The sequence below is a fragment of the Monoraphidium neglectum genome (genome assembly GCF_000611645.1).
Source record: "Monoraphidium neglectum strain SAG 48.87 unplaced genomic scaffold scaffold01261, whole genome shotgun sequence".
NCBI lineage: Eukaryota > Viridiplantae > Chlorophyta > Chlorophyceae > Sphaeropleales > Selenastraceae > Monoraphidium > Monoraphidium neglectum.
Genome location: NW_014012367.1, coordinates 948 through 15,429, shown reverse-complemented (window position 1 = coordinate 15,429; position 14,482 = coordinate 948). Strand labels below are relative to the sequence as shown.

Genomic DNA, 14,482 nt, shown 5'->3' with positions numbered 1-14,482 from the left:
ACCCCACCCCACCTTGATGACCCCCCAGGTACACCACCGGCCAGCTGGTCGAGGTCAACGCCCACAGCCTCTTCTCAAAGTGGTTCAGCGAAAGCGGCAAGCTGGTGAGGGCGCCGCGGCGGCGCAGCTGCTTGCAGGGGCGGGCGCGCGAGCCACTGGTCATTCCGCGTCAGCCGACTGCAGCAGGGCCTTCCTTACGCATGACCGCCAGGCGTCACTGCCCCTCGTGCCTCACACGAGCGATGCGAGGCAGAGGGTTTGCGGCCTGTGCTGTTGTGTGGACAGCCGCTCGTAACTTGCTCGGGCCGTATCTTTGCCCACCTGCAGCTCTGACAGGCCCCCAGACTCCTGCCTGCTGCTCCCCTCCTGACTCCAGGAGGGGAGGCCCCCAAGCCGGTGCTGCCGCTCGGCTGCACGCACAAACCCCGTGCTCCCCGCCCTGCCCACCTGTAACCGCCCCGCCACCCGCCTTGCCCTGAACGTCTCTCCTCATAACCCAACCGCCACCCCCACCCACGCATACAGCCATGCTCACACTTCGATTACGCCAGCATAAACTGTCTCTCCCCCTGCCCAAAGGTATCCAAGCTGTTCAACAAAATAGGGGAGCTGGTGGAGGAGGAGGGGGCGCTGGTGTTTGTGCTGATAGACGAGGTCGAGTCCCTCACCAGCGCGCGCAAGGTGGGGGCAGGGAGCCGCGTCCAAGAGCGCCCTGGGGCGGGCTCGGCTGTGGCGCTGTCCCGCTGGGGCGCTCCCTGCGGCGCGGTAGGCCGAGCGTGCGATCCGCGTGAAATCGAGGACAGGCGCTGGTTTTGGTGGGTTGACGTCAAGGCAGTGGCCACACCGGGCCCGCTTCTGGTCCTGCTGGCCCAAGCAGCCGCTCGCGCCTGCCTTTGCCCCCTTTTCCAAGAGTGCGAGATCGCATTCCCATGCCTGCATGCGAGCGAACACGCGAGCACCTCGGTCTTTGCCCTGGGGCCGCCCCGCCCCCCCCCCCCAGGCAGCCGTCAGCGGCAGCGAGCCCTCCGACGCGATCCGCGCGGTCAACGCGCTGCTGACTCAGCTCGACGCGCTGCGGCGCCACCCCAACGTGATGGTGCTTACGACCAGCAACATCACAGAGGCGATAGACCTGGCCTTTGTCGACAGAGCGGACATCAAGGTGCATTTTGGGCCTAGATTGTGTGTGTTTGTGTGAGTTATGTGTGTTAGAATGTGTGCGTGCACATGCGCATGCGCGTGAGCGTGTGTGCATGGATGGGTGTGTCAGCATGCATACATTTATGCTTGCGCAGGCATGCGTTTTTTTGGGGAGAGGGGAGGGATGGGAGGTGAGCATGCATTTGCATTCACATATGTGTATGCTTCTGTGCTTAGAATCGGCACATAGGTGGAGCGTGTCAGTTTTTTCAGTTTCCCAGCTCTGCCTGCTGACACATCTGCTCGGCTGTGCTCCAGCCACCCTGAGGCACGCATGCTGGCGCGCACGCGAGCATGCGCACACACACACACACACACACACACACACACACACACACACACACACACACACATACACACACACACACATTCACACACACATGCACGCACGCACGCATACATACACTTACACAAACACACAAATACACACACACACACAATCTTTCATCCTCTCTCTGGAGGCACATACGGACGTACACACAGAGCTTGCAGCCGCTCTGTCGCCGACCCCGCCTTGCACCTTGACCTCGCCCGCCCAGGCCTACATCGGGCCGCCATCGGAGCACGCCCGATACGAGGTACTCCGGTCGGCAGTACAGGAGCTCGGGCGCGCAGGCGTGCTTGGGGACCTGCCGCCTTCCCGGCAGCTGCCGCACTACCATGACGTCAGCGGGGACGCGTGCGGGGGGCCTGCAGCAGCGGACGGGGCGGCGGCGTGTGGCGGCAACGGCGGCGGGGCCGACGGGGCGCAGGAGGGGCCGCGGCGGCCGAGCAGCAGCGACGCGATGTGCACGGATGCGACGGGCGCAGGCGCGGCGGCGGCGGCAGACGGCGAGCTGGCGGCTCTGCGGGCGCTCGGGCGGGCGCTGCGGCGGGCGGCGGCCGAGGCGGAGGGCTTCAGCGGCCGCGCGCTGCGGAAGCTGCCGTTTCTCGCGCACGCGTCGGGCGCGGGCCTGCCGGTGCCGTGCGGGTGCGCGCAGTTTTTGGCGGCTCTCCAGGGGGCCGCGGCGAGGGAGCGCGCCGACCGGTCCGAGCTCACCGCTGGATAAGAGGTTGGGGCTGCTCATTTTCGCCGGCCTCTCTGCAATAAGAGCAGGCGCATGTCCCTGATAATGTGGGGAAAGCTTGCGTGCGTGCGCACCAGCGCGTCAGCGCTCCTGCATCCAAGCGCCGCCACGCCAGGCGGGGGGCGTGCCCCGAATGCTGACAGGCGACCCTTTGGTCAATTAATTTGCACCCACCATCGAGAATTTCAGGGCAGACACTGGGGCAGCCCCACGCTTCCATTTTCCAAAGTCAAAGTGTCATTTACATTTGCTATCACAGGGATGGAAAAGGTGTGAAAGAAATTGTATGCAGGTGTAAATGCAATGGCAGGATATACAAGCGCCCAGCTGGTGCCGGTGCAGCTTTGCCGCACACAGGAAGTCAGAAGGCCCTGTGGATGCAGACGGCCAAGCCCCAGATTGCCTCAGATTGCACCAAAATATGGACTAAATTTGAGACATGTGCAGCACTCAAAACGACTCAGGGACAACGTGCTCAAGCCAAGTCACGCAGAAAGAGTCCGCCCCAGGCGGCGGCCGCTGGCCAATGTGCTTTGTCAGCAGTGGCGGCGACGTCGCGCCGGCTGGCGGCGTCCCAACTGCTCAGTCGCTTAGTGCTGCAAGCAGCACAGCAGCATTGCCGCCCGCCGTCCGGCAAGCAAAGCAGCGCGGCGACCCTGATTGTGCACCACCCCGCCCCTGAAGCAGCAGTGGGTCAGCTGGGTGGCCCCCGCAGCCCGCCACGTAGCGCACCATGCACAACAGCAGCTCTGGCAGCAGCGAGCCGCTCGGCGCCGTGGGCGGCGGCGAGGGCGGGGCAGCGGAGCAGCAGGAGCAGCAGGAGCAGCAGCCGCTCAGCGCTGGAAGCAGCAGCTCCAGAAGGGCACGTCCACCTGGTGGGCGATGATGGCGCAGCGCACGTCCTGCACGGGCAGGCTGCCTGCGCGGCGGGGCGGCGCCGAGGGTGGAAGGTTCGACGCGCACGCCCGTCGCAACCAGAAACACACTACTACAGTATTTTGATCTTCCGCGAACGGCAAGCTGGCGGGCGACGCCCTTGTTGCGTCAAGGCGTATCGCGCGATGGCGTGCCTGGCCGTGAGGCATGAGACCTGCCCGGTTTGACAGCCGCAGCGCCGGACACGGCGCGGGCTTGCAGCTGGCTAAAATGCACAGCCCCCACCCGCATTTGTGAGGGGGAGGAGCGGCTTGCCTGGCTCGAAGGGCTCCGGGTCGTCGCCGGTGCGCAGCCGCCGCTCCATCACGGCCAGCGCCTTCTTGTCTTCCGCGAGGCACATCCAGCGGCCCGCCAGGACCTGTCTCTCGGCAGCCAGCGCCGCCCACTGCGCGGCGACGACGGGGCCTGGCAGGCGGACGCAGTGTGTGTGCAGGCGCGCGTATGATCCAGTGTGTGTGTGTGGGGGGGGGGGAGCCAGGTGGTGGGCAGGGCGGTGGAGGTGCGGGCGAGTTTGAGGGGGGAGAGGCTGGGTGGCAAATGGGGTATCGAGTGAGGGTTGCACCATCAAGTCACGTTTGCAGGGGCTTGACTCACGGTAGTCATGCTGACTGTGGCTTATGACACAGCATGCAAGGTTCGGCCCGAGCATGTCGGCCGTCGGGCGGCGCCAAGGCCGGGGCGTTCGTGCGCTGTCCCCACCTTGTTCCTGCGCATCCAGCCGCGCCTCTTTCGCGTCGAGTTCGAACGCGCGCCCGTGCAGCTCGTCCTCCCTCGCTGTTATCAAGCCCCTGGCCTCCTATTTGAGTGACCGGCAGCAGCAAAAGGGGGTTGGGCGAGGGACAGACTGAGATGGGCGGCGCGTCCGCTGCAGCGCGCGCTGCTTTGTTCCTGATCTGTCGCACCAGGGTCACCGCCACGCCGCACGTGCGGCCGCTCGTGCCACCTCGTTGATCACCTTCACGTTGGCGACATCCATTCCATCAGAAAGCTCCGATAAGCGCACTGCAGGTCGTGCATCGGCACACTTCACGTCAGTTGCTGGCGGTGTTTTCGAGTTACCGGAGTCCCCGGGGGGCTGTCTGGCGCCAGTTGTACTTACCAGACATTTCAGGCTTCAGACACTGGGCCTCGTCCTCCGCATCCCGCAGCATTCGCTGCTTTCTGGGGTACATCGAGTTTGTGCGGGGTGCAGTACGTCGTGGACCAGCAATATTGAACAAAACGCGGCGGCACGTACTCATATGCCATCTTCGGGGGCGTGCAGCGAAGTGCATAGCCGTGAAGCACCGCTTTGTTGACCCACTGACTGCCGTCACCCAGTCGGAAGTGCAGGCGTCGGTCCTTGGAGAGGCGCCTTGGGGGTGCTCAGCTGACAGGCGAGCAATCTTTTGCCTGTGGGGATTGCAATAGACTGAGCCTGCTTCTGGCCCAGTCCAGCCTAGCCTCTGATGAGCGAAAGAAACACAGCTGCACCCCCACTCGCATACCGCACTCCTCAGCTGTCCTGCCCGCCCAGGTCGGCAGTCTTGTGCTACATCAGCTGAGTACGCAAGATCCAAACTCATCCCAGGCGTACTGGTATCAATTGCTTCATCATCAGCGCGTTACCGGTACTCTGGCGAAGAAGTCCAGCTTACAGGCTGTTGTTTGCAACTCCTCTCCACTCTTACTCCAAGCAGCGCCGCGTCACAGCTGCACGCGCAGCATCACCTCGTTCACGCGCTCCTCCAGGGTGTACACCTGGGTGGGGTACAGGGTGCCAGGGCAGGACAAAGCAGGGCAAGGGCAGGGCAGGGCAGGACGTGTGTGTGCGTTCGTATGTGTGTGTGGTTGCGTGTGGTTGTGTGTGGTCGTGTGTGTGTGTGTATTTTGGTGTAGGGTGGCCAGCCCGACGCAAGGCCATGTGGTGGAGGCAGAGTCTTGTTGGAGGCAGGGGCGGGCGGGCACCTGCTGCGCCAGGGGAGCAGCCATTCTTGCGATTGCGCAATGTACACATGCCCCTGCTCCGCACTCGTGCTCCCACCGCAGGCTGGTAGGCGATGGGCAGTGCGTGCCACGACAACGGCCCCGCAGTCAAGTGGGCGGTGCAAGATGTGAACGCCACTTTGGGCTGTGCCGTATGCCGGGTGACGACTTGCGCGGCACCCACCTGGCCATACTGCGCTACTCTGAACAGCCCGCCCTGCTCCGCCTCTGCTAGCTTGAGGCCATCTGCGATTAAGGAGACGGGGCGACCAACCAACCAGGGCAGACAATTGTGTACGCCTGCCAGCCGATGCCATCACACCCTGACAAATGTGCCACGTGCCTTCACTTGAATCAACGACACCAATTTCGACCCTCACAACCCCAGCACCACCACTCTCATATCGAGCTCCGCTCCGCCGGCCCCCGCCAGCACCCGCGCACAGCCAATCTTCCCTCGCCCCGCCAGCCTGCCGCCGCGCCACCGCCGCACCTTTTTCCAGCGCCGCGAGCAGCTGCTGCCGCGCCGCCTCTGCAGTTTGCGGGGTGATGTACCCGGCGAAGCGCAGGACGGCCGCCAGCTCGCCGCCGGCCACGGACAGGCGCACGCTGGGGTCGGTGGGCGCGGGCAGCGACGCCGCCGTCACTGGCGCGCCGCCGTCGCCGCTGCCGTCGCGCCGCGACCCCACCATCATCTGCATCTCCTTCCGGCCCTGGGGGGTTGACCGGCGGCGCGCAGCCACGGAAATGCGGAGGTGGGCGGGGGCCAAGACCTCAAGGCAAGGAAACTGGAACCGTGTCGGTGCAGCAAGAGATGGTCAAGCGCCATGGCGGGCAGACGCAAGGATGGCAGCAGCTTGTCGCGCATGCACTTCTCAGGCCGCCGACCACAGCGTCTGGGCGGGGTGGAGGAAGACGGCAGGCGACGCGCCGTGGCTGCCCGCTCACATCAGGATGGTAGGTCATCACCACGGGTTGCGTGAAAGAGAAGGCCACGCGGTCGACGTTGGCGCCATCCTGGTACTGCCCTGGGTGTTGAGGTCGAGTTTTGACAGATTGAGGGGGCAGGGTGAGCTGGAGCGCGTGAGCAAGCGTGCGCACACACGCTTGCGCACCCCTGGGCACGAGGGTGGGAAGCCGTGCTCATTTTCAAGCCACGGAGTGGCTGGTGGTTGAGTCTGGGCAGAGGCAAACATGCGACGCAGGGTGGGCGTGGAGCGGCGAGATGACATAGGGGTTGCAATGTGTGCTTTCTGGCCCCCACGGATCGACCCGCGTCTGCTTGGCCGGCAAACAGCGCCCACCCAATGTGAGGTACGCATTTTCTCTGCGCCGGTAGTCCATCTCAACCACGGGGTACGGCCCATAGAACCGCAGGTCATATACGTCTCCCTTGCTGACGGTTTGGAAGGGCGGGAACTCGGTCTGCCGCCGCTGCTGTGGCTCCTGCTGGGCTGCCTGCTGCTGCTGCTGCTGCTGTTGCTGTTGTTGCTGCTGGACGTCACTGTCATTGTCCTTTGCGCCGCCGAACAGCTTGCCAAACAGGCCCCCGCCGCCTGCGGGTGCGAGGCATGCGCGTCAGTGTCGCGTGCCTTGCGCGGCCTGCCCACCACTGCCCGCACCGCGCGACATCAGCCGCGCACCTGCCCGCGCCACACATTGGCCGCGTCTGCTGCTAGTTAAATTTGCATAAATACGGTTCGATTTTACCCGCGGCTGCCTGCTAGCAAATCTGCACCCCGGGTGTGGTTGCCGGGAGATCATCATGTGCGCGTAAAGACCGTTTACAAGTATGGCTATCAGAAAATTGACAGAATGGACAATCCGTTGACAGCAGCTGTCTTGGCGACGAACCCAAGTCAAAAATTCATCACTGCTGCAGAGCATTGCAGTGACTGCTCGCCAGTCAACGCCTGCGTTCCCATCACATGCGCAGCACACGCATGCCAGCCCCAGCCCGTCAAAATCAGATCGCCGGGCTCGGCAGCAGCTTCCCGCGGCACTCGCCAAACCCGACGCGCCGCCGGCCGTCGCCGCCGCCAGCCCAGCCCCTGAAGACCACCTCATCCCCATCCAGCAGATACGACCTCTCCCCGCCGCCGCCCGCCAGCCGCACCGGCTCCTTGCCGCCCCAGGTCTTCTCCAGCAGGCAGGCGCGCTGGCCCTCCCCGGGACCCGACGCAGTGCCGCTGCCGAGCACATCGCCGGGGCGCAGGTTGCAGCCGCCAAACGTGTGGTGCGCTGCCATCTGTGGGAAGGTCCAGTATCTGTTGTAAAATACGAAAATGCCATGCGGGGTTGCCAGGCGCCGCGCAGGGGGCAGAGGCGAGGAGAGGTGGTTGTGGTGTCAAGTCGGCCGACAGATCAGGCGGGCCTGGAGGAGCGAGCGCCGAGTAGCTGCCATGGGGCAGCCACACCGCAGGCGGTTGCCAGCATCGGCCGTTCTCACTCCTTGGTATCCATTGCTTCAACCACTTGCACTGCACACACACACACACACACACACACACACACACACGAGAGCTCGCAAGAGCACCCCTCCCCCCTCACATGTGTTTGAAGTTGGTGTCCGCTACCAGTGTCTCGTCGCCGCCGTCTGGCACTATGCTGGCGGTCAGCCGGATGTCGTAGCCGTGCCTGGCACACGCCGCGTTGTGTTAGTGGTGGGGTGCGAGATACGCGTCGCGGGGGCTTTGTGGGGCGGCAGCCAAACACAGAGTACGCAGAGTCTGGCTGCGGGAATCTGCTATGGGGAATTGCGACAACCAACAACCTACCACAGAGTATAACCGTCTCTGACCTGCCCTGTCCCTGTTGCTACGTGCTGTCTTCTTGTCAGGCGTGACCAGCACGGCAGGCCTCTAGATCCTCCCCCAGACGCATGAGCAGGGGAGGTTGGCACGCTCTTCAAACCCCAGGGGCGCAAAATACACCCCAGCCCCTGAACCTGCGCGCTCGCCATCTATGATTGTGATGCAAGGCCCGGGCTTGTGCTCTGAGTAGTTTGCACACACGACCACGTGCCAGCCAACACCAGCAGCGCGCGCCTCCAAGGTGCGCCTTCAAACCCCTTCCCCCCCAGAATTGCATCATGCGGCCCCGTTTTCCCCTGTCCATTTCCGTACAGCTGGACGGCCAGCGACCCCAGCTCCTCCCCGGACAAACCACAATCACACAAAGGTGGTGTCAAACGAGTTGCCGCCAAACCCTTGAGGCGCCGTGGCTCTGCCCCCACAACCCCACAAAGTCAACACTAAACGTGCGCCCGCCCAACCTCTGAGGCGCCGAGCGGCACGCTGCCGCACCTGCCCTTTCCCTTCAGGCGTGGCAGCACCCCCCGCTCTCCCCCCATAGATCACGGCACTCAGTCGGTACTCAGCCTGCGCCCGCCAAACCCTCAAAGCGCCGAAGCAAAACCGTAATCCATAAACCCTCAACCCCCACCTGTCTTTTTCCTGGAGGTATGGCAGCACCCCCGGCTCCTGGAGGGGGGCGTCGCAGCGGAAGGGCTCCAGGGCGTCCAACGTTACGATCCAGGGGGACAGCTGGGTGGCCTGTTGAGACAACAGCAGGAGAAAGCACGGGACGTGGCAGCGTCACGTGTGTGCGTGCGTGCGTGCGCGCAAGCGTGTGTGTGTGTGTGAGTTGTGTTTGTGTGTGCGAGGTACTTCATATGCAACTGTATAACCGTGCGTAGTGCAGTGCGTAAGAGCGTGAATTCATGCATGTCTCGCATTGGTTGCGCACATGCATGTGCTGCGTGGGTGTCTTGTGCTAGTGCAAGGCCCTCACATCGCCGACCCCTGCCACTACACAACAAATGCCGATACCTAGCCCTACCCCCTCCATTACCCAACTCCTGGTTGCCCCAGCAAAGCGTGTACTCAGGCCCCGCGTCCGCCCACCCAGTTTTTTGAGTTGAAGGGACCCAGGGGCAGCATCTCCCACTTTTGTATGTCCCGGGCGCTCCAGTCGTTCATGAGCATCAGGCCGAATATGGAGCGCCCCGCGTCATCCACGGCCAGGCTGGACCCCAGCTCGTTGCCGGTGCCCATGACGCAGGCCTGAGGGGGGCCGGCGGGCGTGCTGATATGGACCCAGCGGCTGCAACGACAGTCGTACGGCCCGCAGCCACCCGAGGCTGTCTGCAGCTGCTGGGCTCCCCAGAGCAGGTGGGTTGAGGGGCTGGGACGATGCACCGAGGGGCTAGCATATGCAGCCCATTCGTCATCCATCACACAACCCGTACAAATGCATGGGGATCGGCATCATGATGCAGTTGAGGAAGGCCGCCGCCGCCCCTGCCGCACCATCTCAAGCTCAAAGTCCACCGCGGCGCAGGGCTGCATGACCGGCTGGTCTGTCGCCCCGGACAGCACCTGGCCCCTGCGCAAACGCGCGCGCAGGAGGATTTGGCGGATGAGAAGATCAAGCGCAGAGAAAAACGCAAGGGGGAGGGGCGTGAAGGCGGGAGGCAGATGTGCGCCAGCGGGGCGCGCCAGCCGCCGCAGGTGAAGGTGCCGATTTGAAGGTTCCGAGCTGGGCACCAGGAGCGTGCCACGTCACGGCGGCCCTGAGGAGCGGTTGCCAGCAGCCAGGGGGCTGGCAAGGGCCGCCTGCAGCGCCACCTTGGGTGAATGGCGCTGGCGGTTCGGCCTGCTCCTTGCGGCAGCCGCACCTGGGGCGCCGCACAGGCGTGCCAGACACTACGATGGATGAGGCGCGCCCGTGGTAGCCAATGGGGAGGTGCAGCCTGCGGGCACGCGCAGCGGCAGCGCACGGCTGTTTAGAGGGGACGATCAAGAGTGGCAGACAGCAGCGACTACCGGCTGGCCGCCTGTGAGGCGCTACTGCCGCCCAGCCGGCCACTGGCTGTTGGCGCAGTGGAGAGGACGACGGTTGCATGGCAGGACCGGAGGGAGCGAACAGCGGCTTGCCCTGGGCGCAGCAGCACTCCGGCCGCCCTCTCGGCGCGAGGCCTGCGGAGCACACCAGCCCACCAGTTGCGCGGCAGCGCCTGCGCCGCGTCGCGGAACATGACGCCGCAGTTGTGGGCGTGGTGCTTGCTCGCATAGAAGTCGGTGTAGTCGCCGACCGACATGGGCAGGTGCAGCTCGACCTCCGCCTGGCGGTTTCGGGGGAACGAGCGTGGGTGTAGAAACGGCCGCCGCGGACGGGGGAATTCGCGCCAAGACCCCTGCCAAATAGTTATGGCAGCACGCGGCATGGTGCCTCCACAGCCATTGACCTTGAAAACCTGTTGTACACGCACCATGGGAAGGATGGCGTCGCGCCTCAGCGCGGCGTTGTCCCGAAGCGCGCCCTCTCCCGAGCTCAGCAGCCGCTGCAGCGTGGTGCGCGCCTCCCGCCAGGCCGGCTGGCCCAGAGCCATGAACGCGTTCAGATCGGCCTGGGGGGCATCGCGGGGCAGGAGGGCGCGGGAGGGGTGTTGCAATCAACAGCTTTCCTGATCACAGCAGTTTGCACCGTCAGCCTGCAATGGACACCTGACGACGGGGCGGGCATGCCGCTCGTGCACATAGAGCATGCGGTGTGTCTGCAGAATTTGAGGGCCGATATGGAGAGATAGACCTAATCATACCACAAGGTTCTGAACCCAGCTCATGTGAAATTTGATGACGTACCTGCTGGAAGCAGTCTGGGCTCTTGCTGAGCAACGGCCCCGAGAAGAGGCCCGCCCGCTGCAGCGCCGCCAGGTCGATGACCTGGTCGCCCAGCGCGACGCATGCGGTGCGGCGCGTGGTGCCGCGCGTGGCGCTGCTGTAGACGCCATATGGCAGGTTGTCGATCGAGAAGTCGCTGGCGGGGTCCACCTCCAAAAAAGCTTCCATGATCGATCTGTTGCTCATGCTGACACTGCCAATGGTGCAGAGGGTGAAACGCCGCAGGATCAAGCTACCGTATCAGGCTCAATTCAGCTCAAGGTTTATAGTTCAGCGGTACATTGTTCAAAAGAACTCCTTTGATCTGGAAAATGTGGCACTGCAGTCCCGGAGATGGCGTAGACAAAGCAGAGGCCGTGTGCAGGACGATAACCAATTTCGCCTCTTGCAGTCTACGGTAATACGCAGCGTTGTGCGGCTCATGTGCCGAGCACAGCAGTACTGTGCAGCACCACGATGGGTGACTGATGGGTGACTATGTGGCATCGACCAACCCGAAAAGTGGTGATAGCCCCGTTTGATGGTGTGCCTGAAAAGTTTGGCATCACATCAATGGTCGTTGGCATCACCTCGCCCCTGTGGTAGAACCCCTCCCTATGGTACTGCTGGTCAATGTTACTGCTGTCTACTTGCTGGCCCAACCCTGGTCCAGTCGGCGCACCACCACGCGTCCACAGGAGCGGCACCTGCACCTCTCAGCAGGAAGGCTCTCTGCAGCCGGGACGGCAAGCGATGGCACGGGCATCGCCCCAACACCACATGCGCCCAGCGCTGACGTACAACGGACAACCCATGCGGAGTTAGCTGACATTGCAGCCTGCAGGCTCAGCCTCGGCCAATATTTGGACGTAATGGATGTGCCGCGACATTGCCATTACTGCACCAACCTGATCATAACGCCGTTCCTCTGACTCTAAAACCCTCAATGACAAGTTTGTGGCATGACGTCGAGCTGACACAGACCCGGCATTGCATTTTGCACGTGTGCAGGATTGCCTTACAGGGGGCACACTGAATCCCGATAGCCACACCAGCCACCGCTCAGTCAAACCCACAATGCAGCAATGCTTGTGAAGGGTAAGTGATTGGTAATTGATCGCAACACGGGCCAACGCGCTCCTCAAGTGGTGGCTACGGCAGAAGGCTTGGAGGCAGTTGCGACAACACCATCACAACAAATCCGCGAAAAAGTTGCCGCCCGTCTTCGGCCGGTTGTTGCCCTTGGTCATCCGCGTGCGCTCGCGCCGCTTCCGCTTGCGCTTGTCGCCCTCGTCACTGTCGCTGTCGCTGCCGCTGTCACCGTCGCTGCCGCCGCCGCTGCCGCTCGAGTCGCTGCCGTCGCCGCTGCCGCCCTCGCCCTCCTCCGCTCCCCCGCCGCCGCCGCCGGCCTCCGCCGCTGCCGCGGCCCGCTCGCCCTCCCCACCTTCCTCCTCACCGTTGCCCTCGCCCTCCTCATCCGCCTCCTCCTCCTCCTCCTCCTCGCCGCCGCTGTCGTCGTGCAGGCACGACAGGTCCCAGAGCCGAACCGCCGCCTCGTGAGACGCGCTCGCGGCCACCCTGTGGTCCCAGCCCAGCGCCAGGCGCTCAACCGGCGTGCCCTCCTTGTACTCCCCCACCACCCCCAGCAGCTTGTTGGGCTGCACGTTCAGCACCCGCAGCGCGCCGTCGCTGGAGCCGGTGATGATGGTCTCCTCATCAAACGCGACCAGGGCGTCAACTGCGGGGCGCCGGCGGCGGCGTGGATGAGCACGAAGCGTCAGGTGTGCTTCCGTTTGGTGAGCGCGATGGGGGGCAAACGCCGACTCGGTAACAACATATTCAACAGGGCACACATGAACAATTTGTGGAAAGCATGAGCACCGGCAGCACACAGCTGGCTGGGAGGCGGGGACGGGTGAGGCTCAACGCCACTCGACGTCACTGCCAGGCGGCGCTGCGGCGGCCCACCAGACTCTGGGTGGCCGGGGAAGCGGTCGGAGCAGTCGTTCCAGTAGCCCCAGCTGAAAATAGACAGCACGCCGCTCTGGCAGCCGGCCACCACCTTCTTGCCATGCTTCAAGACCACGACTGGGCATGATTTGGGGGCGGCCGGGGGCGCGTTGAGTTGAGAAATGGAGTTCGTCGTCAGGCGGCGGGCCGGGCCTGCTCGCAGACAGCTCCGTCAAACGTCAGCCCGCGCCGCCGAGACGGCCGGCGGCTGCAGCAAGACGGTACCATGAACCACAGGCGCCGCCGTCCAGGAGCGACAATTTTGCGAGGAGGCGGTGGGCGCCATCTTGACCGGCGCACCTGAGAGCATCTCATCGTCCGCGTCTGCCTCCGACCGCGCCACCGCCTTGCGGCCCCTCAGGTCGTGCACCGACAGCGTCCCGTCCCCAGAGGACGCCACTAAGAACCCATTGTCGTGCCGCTGCGTCAGCCCAGTGATAAAGTCAGTGTGCTTGCCATACGTCATCACCGCCCCCGCGCCCGCCGGCCGCCGCAGGTCCCAGATCTTCAGGCCCCCGTCCTCGTCGCCCGCGGCGAGCAGCTGCGCGGCAGCTGCCTCGCCGTCGCCGGCGGCGGCGCCGCCGCCGCGGCGGCCGTCGAGGGAGAGCAGCCGCGTGATGCCCGCGTCGTGCGCTTTTGCAAAGCGTGCGGATAGCTTCCCGGTTTCGAGGTCGAGCACCTGTATGCTGCCAGATTCGTAACCGCACACGAGGCCGGACCCGTCGCCTGCAAACCGCACCGCGCGACACGACGCGCCGCCCTTGCCGCGGCGGTGCAGCGCGCGGGACGCGGTGATGCTGCCGCCGGGCCGGCCGCTGCTGCTCGCGCCGCGCTGCGCGCGCTGGGCGGCGGCGAGGGCGCCGCCGGCCCCGTCGCCGTCGCTGTCCTCGTCGCTGCCGCCGCCGCCGCCGCTGCCCCCAGCACCATCGTCACCCTCGCCGCTGCCGTAACGGTGTACAAAGACGTCCCCGTTCACGAGCCCAGAGGCGACCAGGGGTGCCATACCGCAGCAATCGCAGTCCTGGGGGCATTTGGGCACCATTGGGACGCGGGTCAGGGGACAGGGGTGGATGCAGCAAAGCGGCGGCAGCGCAGGGCAGCGGATATGATGCGGCGGCCGTGACCCCAATCAGAGCGTGGCGCAACCAGGATGTAGAGTCCCATCTAGCGCTTACCATGGGCTGCTCACGCAACTTTATTGTGCAGGCTGCATCCTGTTCCATCCTGCTGTGTGTGCTGCCGCAAAGTCGCGCAGTCAGGCGGGTTAGACCTTGATATCTATATGTGGCATGCTATCGATACCGTTATGACACAGCGCGATCCACTCGATCGAGACGCAGTATGTGTGAATGAGTGTCAAAGCGGTCACTGGTGTGCGCGGTCGGGGAGCACGGTGCTTTTGCAGTCTGAGGCTTGTACCATTTCCAGGTGCATGTTTGATATTGATTGAAACATTGATACGCTATAGTTTGCGCTAAGGGAGGCTGCCTTGACCTTCATTCGATGCCACACTCGCTTGAGCCTCAATGAGCACGCCGAAAGCATAGAAAGCGAGGCGTATCATCCATCAACGCATGCAGCTCCCGGGGTGCTGCCGACCGACCGCCGGGCGGCTCGGCGGCGGCAGCAGCAGTGGTGGCG

At 64.2% G+C, this 14,482-nt stretch overlaps 5 protein-coding genes across 5 annotated transcripts; 1 reads left to right on the top strand and 4 right to left on the bottom strand.

Moving 5' to 3' along the window:
• Positions 1 to 1,739: 1,739 nt before the first annotated feature.
• Positions 1,740 to 2,249, top strand: MNEG_7239 (hypothetical protein; the record flags this gene model as incomplete). Its single annotated transcript, XM_014044292.1, has 1 exon — positions 1,740 to 2,249. A coding segment is annotated over one exon (510 nt), but the record flags the coding sequence as incomplete, so codon positions are not given.
• An 851-nt stretch (positions 2,250 to 3,100) lies between these two features.
• MNEG_7238 (hypothetical protein) lies at positions 3,101 to 3,806 on the bottom strand (the record flags this gene model as incomplete). The annotated part of the gene is made up of 3 exons (XM_014044291.1): positions 3,101 to 3,186; positions 3,429 to 3,588; positions 3,798 to 3,806. 3 exons carry the CDS (start codon positions 3,804 to 3,806, stop codon positions 3,101 to 3,103), a joined length of 255 nt encoding a protein of 84 aa, XP_013899745.1.
• Positions 3,807 to 4,889: 1,083 nt separating this feature from the next.
• On the bottom strand, positions 4,890 to 7,055 carry MNEG_7237 (hypothetical protein; the record flags this gene model as incomplete). Its single annotated transcript, XM_014044290.1, has 6 exons — positions 4,890 to 4,943; positions 5,353 to 5,414; positions 5,662 to 5,881; positions 6,117 to 6,196; positions 6,473 to 6,724; positions 7,043 to 7,055. 6 exons carry the CDS (start codon positions 7,053 to 7,055, stop codon positions 4,890 to 4,892), a joined length of 681 nt encoding a protein of 226 aa, XP_013899744.1.
• Positions 7,056 to 7,134: 79 nt separating this feature from the next.
• Positions 7,135 to 11,020, bottom strand: MNEG_7236 (fumarylacetoacetase; the record flags this gene model as incomplete). The annotated part of the gene is made up of 9 exons (XM_014044289.1): positions 7,135 to 7,416; positions 7,745 to 7,805; positions 8,613 to 8,722; positions 9,074 to 9,232; positions 9,479 to 9,554; positions 9,847 to 9,921; positions 10,169 to 10,293; positions 10,441 to 10,578; positions 10,814 to 11,020. The coding sequence occupies 9 exons, from the start codon at positions 11,018 to 11,020 to the stop codon at positions 7,135 to 7,137; spliced, it is 1,233 nt and encodes a 410-aa protein (XP_013899743.1).
• Positions 11,021 to 12,021: 1,001 nt separating this feature from the next.
• MNEG_7235 (hypothetical protein) lies at positions 12,022 to 13,844 on the bottom strand (the record flags this gene model as incomplete). Its single annotated transcript, XM_014044288.1, has 3 exons — positions 12,022 to 12,569; positions 12,800 to 12,919; positions 13,142 to 13,844. 3 exons carry the CDS (start codon positions 13,842 to 13,844, stop codon positions 12,022 to 12,024), a joined length of 1,371 nt encoding a protein of 456 aa, XP_013899742.1.
• Between the last annotated feature and the right edge of the window lie 638 nt (positions 13,845 to 14,482).